The sequence below is a fragment of the Prosopis cineraria genome, unplaced genomic scaffold, assembly GCF_029017545.1.
Source record: "Prosopis cineraria cultivar Desert tree isolate PC_DT_omini unplaced genomic scaffold, ASM2901754v1 PC4, whole genome shotgun sequence".
Classification (NCBI taxonomy): Eukaryota; Viridiplantae; Streptophyta; class Magnoliopsida; order Fabales; family Fabaceae; genus Prosopis; species Prosopis cineraria.
Window position 1 is genome coordinate 29,319,751 of NW_026555335.1, and position 10,886 is coordinate 29,330,636.

Genomic DNA, 10,886 nt, shown 5'->3' on the forward strand with positions numbered 1-10,886 from the left:
ATAGAATAAAGTACAAAACTAAATAACAATTTATAAATAAAATTTTCTATTATTTAAATTTTAATTTATGAGTGAAAAACATATTTTATAATAATAAATTATTCTTTATAATTTTAAAATTCATAAAGTAACAAAATTTTTATATATAATTTTTAAATATTTTTGGGGAACGTTATATATGCTTTAATATGTGCGTAGATAAAAAAAATTAAAATAAGACAAGGTGTTATTTAAATTTTAATTTCTGGTAACCAACACATAAATTTTATATTTTAATTTATAAAATAAAATTTTATTTCTTGCCTGCACTTTAATATTTTAATTTTGATCAGAAATTGAATGCACCTCTTAAACTTTTTTAAATTAACAAAATAATTTTATTTTGAGTGCACAAAAATAAATTATTTTTAATTTTTAATTTTTAAATATTAAAATATCCCATATGCAATCCAGTTATGCCATTGCCTTAAAAGGCCGTTTTATCGTCCCGCGAAATCTAGAGTCTCTCTCCGATCCATTCACTCTCTCATCTCTTCTGTCTCTTCTTGTGGTAATGGCGTCAATTTCGGCTTTATCTGTTGGCTCACTACCTAAATGCATGGTTAGATGCTTACTTTTCCAAGCGAACTAATTTGCTGTATTCATCTAATCTCCATAGTAGCAATTAATGTCCTCTTGCTTTTCAATTATCAGGAGTCCAACAAATTTTCAGATTCCTCTCTCCGTGGTTCGTGATTAGCTTCCAATTTTTTTCCCTTTCCAGAATGAATTCTCCTATTCGATGAGATGATATTTTAGAACGCATCGTTATTTTCCGTGTTAACAGGTAAAAATAACAAGGAGTCTGGATTTGTTCGCTTGGTTGAGCGAAGAAAAGTGGTTCTCTCTTCCTTTGGGATGCTATCTGCGACATTGTTGAATAATTCAAGGGACGGAAGTGTTGCGGCGACAGAATTTGCTGACAGTAATTTTCTTTGTTCCCCTTGTCTAGATAATTGTTTGTAGGTTGACCATGAGACATTAAGCAAGTTTAGGAGCGATATTAAATTTTGCCCATCTTTCTTAAAGTTATGGGGTTAGTGATAACAGAAAAAAATAGTGGCGATGATAATATGAAAACTTAGTTTTTAAAATATGGTAGCTGGCTAGCAGTCTTTCTAAATTGCTTGATATTTAACACCTGCCAACGCCCAACTGCTACGAACAAAGGTTTTGCAGTGTTTCATTATTGCATCATGCCCAAGTATTACTGGTAACCATGCCTGTCTCTAAGTTGTTGGAGCATTGCTTTGTAAGACTTGGAATGTTTTCCAGAAAAGATTTTTATTTTTGCCCTGAATTCTGTTGCTGAACTTTGCCTCAACTAGGGAGAGCATTAGCTTTCTTACTGTAAGTGATGCAACATTTTAGCTAGTTATGATATAATTTAGGTTGCTTCTAATTTTGTGCATGTAACATTGAGTTAAATAGGATTGATGAGAGCATGAGAAATTTCATAGTTGTATTGACTTGCAGTAATGTGTTTGTACGCAGTGCCAGCGCTTAGAGGCAAAAATTATGGTAAGACAAAAATGCGATACCCAGATTATGCAGAAACTGAATCAGGGCTCCAGTATAAGGTCAATAATTGATTGGTATAATGTCAATGCTTTAGCATAAGCAATTTGTATTTTGTTATTAAATTCATATTAATAAATAATGCAGGACTTACGAATAGGATATGGCCCTAATCCAAAAGTGGGAGATACAGTTGTGGTAAGCTGTAGGCCATTAAATTTTGGTTGATGTTATTTTACAGACTATTGTGAATCTAATTTAGCCAGTTATCTTTTGGTATAGAGAGGTGCTAATTCCAAATGAACACGTTATTTTTCTCAATTTAATTAGATTTTCGCTGGAATTCAGATGGCAAACTTTCTATATAATCAAAATTGATTTTGCATGGATGGCTTCTTTGGTATGTTTCTAAGTTCAGTAGCTTGATAATAGAGAATGAAAGGAGCTTTTATCTGCCTGCACAGACCCTTTCAGGACAGTATCCTTGCCTCTTCAAATTAGATAATTGAAGCAACTTATGGACTTTAGATTCCATTCAGGTGGATTGGGATGGTTACACCATAGGTTATTATGGTCGCATATTTGAAGCCCGGAATAAAACCAAGGGTGGCTCTTTTGAGGTATGAAATTCTTTTCATCTTCTAACTTGATGTTGTACATATGGTTGATTAGTACCTTTTAACATGTAGGGTGATGACAAGGACTTTTTCAAATTCAAATTAGGGTCGCAAGAGGTAAGTCTTCATTTAATGACCAGAGTTCCTCAAAATTTGAGGTACACTTTTGTCTAGGTTATGAACATCATTTCATGAGCAGTGTTTGTATTGTATTTTGCTATGCTAGACAACAAACATAAAGTATATAGAGCTTTCTGTGTCATGATATCTAGATACAAATTTTGATGATCTTGGCGGTATGTAGAAAAGAGAAAATGGTTGAAATTCCTGGTAACATTTGATACCCTTTAGAATGCCGTGGTGCTTCTTATGTTTGGTACAATTTATCACAACTATCAGGAAAAAGTTTTTGCTAGGAGGGGGTGAGGGTGAAGCTAAAGAGGAAAGTAATGTCTTGGAAAACTATCAGGAAAAGGTTCTTGCTAGGAGGGGGTGGGGGTGAAGCAAAGAAGGAAAGTAATGTCAGGTCAAATACAAGTTTGTATTGAGTCTTTTCATAGGAAAGGCAGCTTGAAGTAATGAAGGTTCACTAACTTATCTAACAATATTTATTATGCCTCCCTTTTGCATAATAATTACCGTAACTAGAAAAGGATTTCCTGAGTTGGTAATACAAGAAATGACAAAATATTTTCTTCTGGGAGAAGAAGACTGGAGAGAGGGAAGAACTTATAATGACCTTGAGAAACTAAACAAGCAGGAAAGAAACTCACAAAAGTTACATTCTGCTATCAAAGAAGCTTAGATATCATAATTGATATTACACTTTGAATGTAGAATTTTATGTACATTTTTCAAGTTGAATGAGTGGAATTGCAACTCTATGACCATGGTTTTCTTCAATTACTCAGCTATGTTCTCCATTATGCTGATAGTTGTTAAACACTAAAACTACGGATGTTCAAGGAACTAAAATTAAACCAATTGAACTGATAAAGTAAAATAGTGGTGCTATTTTATTTTTGATGGGTCTGGGAATGATATTGTTATGATTTTTTAATTCTGACATTAATTATTTATATTGTCAAGGGAATATAGTTGTTAGGTACTATTGATTCTCTATTTTGCCCTATAAAAACCTTGCAATTCAATTGTACTCTATGCTATGACAGATCAATAATACTCATGCACTATTCAGTATCTCTCATCTATTCTCTAATCTCTCTCAATCTCCTTGTTCCTCTATCTCTCTGTTCTTCTCTCTCAATCTTCTCCCGTCTCTATACTTCTCTATCTCCAGAAATTACAAACCTACATCAGATATTGGGCCTGGCATGCGTAGAAAGAAAAAGACAAATAGGAAGGGTGAGCTGGCAGAGGAGGGAGGAACATTCTAATGAACTATGACATATAGTGGTGCTGGTTTGTTTGTGTGTAAGGGGCATGGATGCACAGTAGTGGAGAGTGCTACCTCAAATGCTAATGTGAGGCAGCATACTGTATGTGTCCTGTGTCTTTCATTTCTGTTTTCCTTTTCATCAGAGAGCTTAGAGTTGTAGCTTGTTCAATTGGGCACTAATCCCTCTTTCTTCCACTGAGATAGGGGGATTAACCAGTAACTTTGGGTAACTTCAGTTTACAGAAATAGTGAATGACAGTTCTGCATTTTGGTTAGGTTAAAGGATCGCAATTGGATGAAATGAGAACAAGCTTGGATTGGCTTAAAGTAAGATTGAACTATGGGTTGAAAAATAAATCAAGACGAAACCAATAGTTTGGTCACACAACTTTAAATAAAACCTTAAAATGAAAGCACAAGTTAATATTATTATTTGATGATAGAATCTATGTGCGCTTTTCTCTATGCTTCACTTGCTTTTTCGATGGCTCCCTACACAAGGGAGGTTTTGAAGAATGGTTGCTTATGTTCCTCGAATGTTCAGGTAATATCAGCTTTTGAAGAGGCTGTTTCAGGCATGACCCCTGGGGGCATTAGAAGGTGCTTCGTCCTTTTTCATTTCTTAGAGATTTAATGCACGTGGTATTCCTGAGTTGTTTTGTGCAATTTGTTTCTTTCTAATACAACACCCGAGAGTTTGTGAACTCTGGATAGCAGGAGTTTAAATAAAATATGTTGTACATAACATCACGAATATTATGTTAATAATTGAGAGTCTGTGACCATCAATCAAGCTGAATATTGGGTGTTTCACTTGTTTGAATTGCATCTTCTACGAAACTTCAGCTCTGTATTTGGGGGACTCTAAAAAACTCTTGGGGTGAAAACGTGAATAAGGGAATTGGTTGTTTCCGAATTTTGGGTTTAAATTCTTTCATCCTCTGATTACTATTGGGTAAATGCATCAGGGGCACATATTTCCAGAGCAACAGTTAAGTTGAGCGTGAAAAATGCAATTTACACCACCTATTTCAGTGATGCAGGATAATTGTGCCCCCAGAATTGGGATATCCTGAGAATGATTTTAACAAGAGAGGCCCAAGACCAACAACATTTTCGGTAATGATTACTTTTTTGTTTAGCCATAATCCAAGTGGAGACTTAGGAATATGCTACGCCAACTTGTTTCAGGGCCAGCGAGCTTTAGATTTTGTGCTAAGGAACCAAGGGCTGATAGACAAGACTCTCTTGTTTGATATTGAGTTGTTGAAGATTATACCAAGCTAATCGGCCAGTTTTCTGTCAGCCGCAACTCGCTTGGTATAGATTGAACAATATTTTTCTCATTCTTTGTTGGCCCGAGTAATGATAGGGTTTCTCTTTTGGAAATATTTAGTTGATGAACAATCTTGAATGTGTGATTAATAATGTGAATGCAGCTCGAGTGTCATTTGAAATATTTAATGCCTGATCGGTCTAATGTTCCTACCTTGCTACTTTTTGGTTGCAGCACATGTAGTGGATCCAGCCTCCTTATTTATAGAGAGGTATGGAGCAATATGCTTCGCTGTGTTGGGAACAACGGAAGGAGATTATTGCCTTTTCTCGGTGATTAAAAAATTTGGCGGAGGTTTTTTTTTTCTGTAAAAAAATATTTTCAGCAATGGTGCTTAGAAAACGGATCCTAGTTGTGGGTTGTTAAATTTTTTACTGTAACATTTTGTTCAAGTGATATTTGCGCATATATTTTACTAAATGGGTGTGGGAAGGAACACAATCATGTATGTGATGAGTTATATAGATATCTAAAAGGGGGCAAGAATGCAACTTTTGGTTCTCAAAGTTTCACCCAAAGTATTTTGGTAATTAAATTGATAAAATAAAAAGATACACGTTTTCTCTTGCACATGTGAAGCTAACAATGAGCATATTAGACCATGTATGCTTGGCACCGTGTTGCTTAGCTTCAATGAGACTAGCGGACTCTCAACATTGCCGAAATGAAGATGAGGGGTGGGATTGGGAAGAAGTACGCGGGGAACATTTATCAGAAGAGTCCAAAATTTGATTAAAATCCCCAATTAAAAGCCACAGATCACAGATACACATGAAGCTGTTGAGGATAACCAATCCCAGAGTAGGTGCCTAGCATTCTTAATTGGAGGCCCATAAACGGAAGGAAATTGCAGTCATTGCTTTCCCGGAAAAAGCAGTGACAATAAAATGGGTTACGATCCAAACTAACTAGTTCAGCATCATCAACCTAGCCAATTAATCCAGAGACTCAACTATTTTGCCACCGCATCAAAATCATGGTAATGATGTCATGGCCTAGGGAGCTACTTCCAATGGTCAATTTACCATAAAAAAACGCTTACGTTTTGTTAGAACTTAGAACAAAACCCGCAAACAAGATACATCTCTACATTCAAAGCAATTTGGGGATGGAAAGGGGCTGAGAGGATTATATTTTTTTATCTGGTTGGTCTTTTAAGATAATATTGATCTTACGAATTTAAGGAGATCAAAACGGGCAAACTGTTCAGCTTTATGTGATTGGTGCCAAACTAATGCTGAAGATACATTACATGTACTAAGGGGTGCAGGTTGCACCTATGTTAAACAGGTATGGGATGATCTTGTAGAACAAAGATCTCTCTCCCAATTTTTTTTTTCTGCTAAGCCCTTTGATTAGGTATTTAACCCAGTGAAGATTGGGATCTCATGTGGGGAGTCTCAATTCGGAAACTTTGGCTTTGACGTAATGAATTTATTTTCAGCAACAGATTTCAGAAGCCAATCTTCCCTATTATGACTATAATGTGTGGTGAAAGTAACTTTTTTACTTAATGTTACTTTTTTATCTATTGTTCAATAAGAGGATAAGCATGATGACTTTTGGAAGCCACCACCCTCGGGATGGTTTAAAGTTAATGTTGATGGAGCAGTTTCAACATTAAATCAGAGACCAGGACGCAGTGGGGGTAATTCGAGATCATGCAGGGAAATGGGTAGTGGGTTTCTCAAACTATTTGAGCTTTTGTAGTCCTTTTGAAGTTAAGGAATGTGCTATTTTTAAGGGTTTAAATCGTGCTTGGGCTTTGGACAAAACAATCATGTTTTTTTAAGTAAAACTCGAGAACTTCATTCATAGCAGAACAAATATAGAACAAGAATGGTTTTAAGGGGGGGTACCTCAATCAAAAAATGGGAGGTTGGTCATACGAATTGAAGTCATTACTAGAACGAAAAGCTGACTTAGCTTGATAGTCATCCATCCTATTATCCTTTATACAAAAAATAAAATTGGACATCACAATTTCTACTCAAGTAGCCTAATAGTTATCCATCCTATTGTTCCTTTATGCAAAAAATGAAATTGGACATCACAATCTCTACTTAAGAGTTTCTTGATTGAATCAGTTATAAGTTGGAAAAGATAGTAGTTATGATTGTCTCTTATGGTAGTTGAAATTGCATTTGCACAATCACAAAAAACCTCCTCAATATTAAAATCTTTCTGCCGACATAGTTCAAGGCCTTTAAAGATGCGATAACTTTAGAAATTGTTAGTGGTATTTGACCAACTTTACTGTTAAAACCCAAAATCCAACCTTCATTAATGTTTCTCAAAACACCACCACATGCATTATTGCCATTCAGGAGAGTAAAACCATCACTTTCAAGCCATATTGCACAAGGATTCCTATGAAGCTAGTAATCAACCTGTTTTAAACAATAATGTGGTGGTAGTTGTGATTTTAAATCTAAATCAGCAACTACCTTGATTCGGTTCTTCCCCCATCCAACCATTTTCCTCTTGAAACTGGTTATTATTGAGTCTAATTCTAAACAACTTGTAGACAACATCAACGACAAGAAAGACTATGCTTGCTATAATGCTGGGTCTTCGGTGTTTATGGAGATCATTCAAATTATGAAGCTTCAATGGGAGATTAAAATACTTTACACTTGATAGGGAAATTAGTCGCTTATCCTCAAAATTAAACTAAAGGTAACCCTAATACAATATAGGGTCAACCCTAGGTCATCTCCTAAGGAATAGTCTTAGTCTAATTAAAAGTTATCTAGTGAAATAAATTACCCAAAGTTGTAGGAATTTAGTTATCTAATTATTTAAACTAATTACCTAATGATTAAAATGCTAAATAAAGTGGGTGAAATACACTTCCCTTTTCACAAGAGTGGAACCCTAGAGATTAGTTGATTTTGGACTCATTATCTTCTCATGATTAGGCTAAGTTTAGCTTCCCTTTCCTCTTAATTAAAGTTGTCATGACTTAAGAAAATTATCCTAAGCCAATTAACCTAATTAGCTAACCTCCCTAGGTCTTAGATTAAAGTCCCTAATTCAATTAACCAATTGGTGAAGAAATTAGCCAAGTGATTCACTCAAAATTCTCCCTCAACAGCCATGGTCAAACACATAAATTGAGCAACCACGAGATTATGTTAAGCTACTCAACAACACAAGTATTAACACCACAAGATTATGCAATATTAATACAAATAATTCACTAATTGAAAAATACAAGATTATGTGCCAAACAAAAAGTGGCAAAATTCAGTCATGGCTGTCCAAGGAAGAAATTAAATGAAACAATTCTCTCTCTTTACATCAACATCAAATTCAAATTAGAATTCACAAGCTAAGATGATTAAACCCTAGATTAAGGAATCTAACCATCTAGTAAAAAGAGAAGAGGATAAGAAACAAAAGAACTTAGCCAATTTGAAGCTTGAGAACTCATCCTCCATCTTCATATCTCTAGGATTCCACCAAAGAAATTATCAATCTTCATCATATTCAAGAACCCTAGTGATTGCTTGTGAAGGCCAAACTCCATAGCTCTTGAATGATGGAAATGAGCTTCAATCCTTGTGAAAACGAAAGGGATGAAATGAAAATGAAGAGAGGAGAAGAATGGAATGAGTTTTGTGGAGGTTTAGTGGCTGAAAATGGAGGTTAGGGTGCTGGAAAATGAAGAACAAAAGAGAGAAAATGAAAAACACTCTGAACAAGAGAGAGAAAATGTGGAAGATGAATGAGATGAGTGTTGGATCCGAAAATGAGGTGTATGGACGTGCTCCTAAGTGTTTCCCATCATCTGAATACTGAATTAAAAAAAGGAAAAGAAATTAAAATGGAAATGGGAGCCTTGTCACACTTGCAAGGTGGCAACCTCCTATTGGTTGGTAGATGATTTCAATATGTGTGTAATTTTTCATGTGTCATCCACATCATTTAAGCTGATTTAATCCCTCAAAATAATCATAATTCACGTGCAAACCATCAGCCATTGACCTCAAGGAGTGTTGACCTTAATTGCTCAATTGATGCACAAGTCACATGCCACCTATATTACATAAATCACATAATTCAATTAAATAGCATGTGATATAATAAAATCTAATTAATGTCCAGAATTAAATTCATAATTAGAAGGGAGAATTTATTAAATTAACAAAGTTTCAGGTTTCACAAAATTATATAAAAATTTTCACACAAAGGCAAACCGAAAACTAGGTCAAACTAAGACACTTAAGAAAGTGTTGACTTTTTTATTTAATTACTCCCAAACTAAAATAAATTTTAAAAATATAGTTTCACCAATCATCAACTGGACATAAAATTCACTTTGTCAATTTTTCTTGTACATTTTCTCAAAATTTTATTTTTTGGACCAAAATACCCCTAATGCACTAAATTTAGAAACTTAGGCAAAATTCCAAATCTAATGCAATGTGTGCACTTGAAGGTAATAAATCATTAATAAAAGAGTCCTAATTGACAAATAAAAGTAGGTAACAAATGTTTTCTATCAATTCTCCCACACTTATCTTTTGCACTCCGGGCAAAATCAAGTGAAAAAGGTCCAAAATAAAAGCTACAAGACAAAGAAACAAGAGAAAAATATTGTTCAAAGTCACTAAAATACTAGCTCATAAACTTCTACAAATTATCAATCAATGTGGAAATAAGTAGGAAAGAATTATGCACATTACAAACAAACCCTTACCAAAAATCAATGTCAAAGAGTAAGCCTCTCTAGGTTAAGTGTTTGCTCTCATCACTCAAAGTGTATAAGGTATTAAATTTCACTCAAAATTCCTTAGGATAAACCCTACCATAAATTTGTAACCCTTCTACATCTCCATCACTAAATAGCACTTACAATCAAGAATCAAGTGAACGTTATTAAGTTGTAATATGGGTAATGAAAGGATGTCTAAAAAATGCATGTATGAAAAAAAATAGGGTTAGCATGAAGATAATGCTAAAGTCAAGATATATCCCCTTAATATACAAAACACAATCCAATTCAATTGAGTGGACACCTTAACACATTGAGGATAAAAAGAAATGACAAGAAATAATAAAACAAATGGAATGGATGAGCTAGGCAACTTTTTATTCTTTTCTTTCTTTTCTTTTTCTCCTTCTTTTCTTCTTCTTTTGTTTCTTTTTCTAGCAACTTTATTTCTTTTCTTTTTGACTATATATATATTTTTTCAAATCTATTTTTGTTTTTTTCTTTTTCTTTTGGTTGCCCCTAACTCTTTGAAAATAATAAAAAAGAAAGGATATAATGGTGCAACAATAAAGGATAAAGAGTAATGGATAGAAAAATGATAATAGGCATCCACTCACTTGATCTAGGACATGCAATGAATATTAAAATGATATATAAAAGTGTAACATGCATTTTTTGGGGAAAAATAGGGTGAATATTTATTTTTAAGAATCAAACCAAAAGCTCAAAGTGGCTAACAAAGGATAATCAATAATAATGGGTTGGCTATTTGGCTCTTGGCTATTTTTATGAATGCCATCTTTCATCTTCTATTAAACAAGTGCAAGACATGTTGTCTCAATTAAGAAGTGAAATAAATTCTAGAAGGTAACGTCACTAAGGAATTAATCACATATAAGTGTTTAGCCTCTTCCATGAAAGGGTAATGTGCCACTCTAATCCATTAATTCAAGGTAAAAGAATGTTCACTTCATACCTATTCAATCCTAAAAATTACCACATCTCAAGCATCAAAATATCCATTCAAGAGTTAGGTCATTAAGTAACCTCAAACAAAACAAAACAAAGCAAAGCAAATTTATTTTTTAAATTTTTTTCAAAAATTTTTTCCAAAAACCAAACTAAAACAAAACATCAATAATGAATGCATAACAAAAGTGTGGTGTAGAATTTTTTTTTCTGAACTAAAACACAAAATAAAGAAGTCAAATAAAGCAAATAAACTCTAATTTTCCTACTAGGTTCATCTCCCCCACA

The 10,886-nt window shown here is 34.0% G+C and overlaps 1 protein-coding gene across 15 annotated transcripts; it reads left to right on the forward strand.

Annotated features, from left to right (window-relative positions):
- The first annotated feature begins 480 nt into the window (after positions 1-480).
- On the forward strand, positions 481-5,415 carry LOC129309242 (peptidyl-prolyl cis-trans isomerase FKBP19, chloroplastic). Of its 15 annotated transcripts, XM_054950716.1 has the most exons (11): positions 481-601; positions 694-727; positions 827-964; positions 1,534-1,619; positions 1,705-1,755; positions 2,097-2,177; positions 2,247-2,291; positions 4,118-4,173; positions 4,617-4,692; positions 4,765-4,893; positions 5,084-5,415. In XM_054950716.1, the coding sequence occupies exons 1-10, from the start codon at positions 554-556 to the stop codon at positions 4,858-4,860; spliced, it is 711 nt and encodes a 236-aa protein (XP_054806691.1). In that variant the 5' UTR covers positions 481-553; the 3' UTR covers positions 4,861-4,893; positions 5,084-5,415. The 15 variants fall into 15 exon arrangements, 7 of the variants coding, with proteins under 7 accessions (XP_054806691.1, XP_054806689.1, XP_054806693.1 ...); XR_008592882.1 differs by lacking the exon at positions 4,765-4,893 and having other exon boundaries at positions 4,609-4,692; positions 5,084-5,126; XR_008592880.1 differs by lacking the exon at positions 4,765-4,893 and having other exon boundaries at positions 4,542-4,692; positions 5,084-5,100.
- Positions 5,416-10,886: the final 5,471 nt, after the last annotated feature.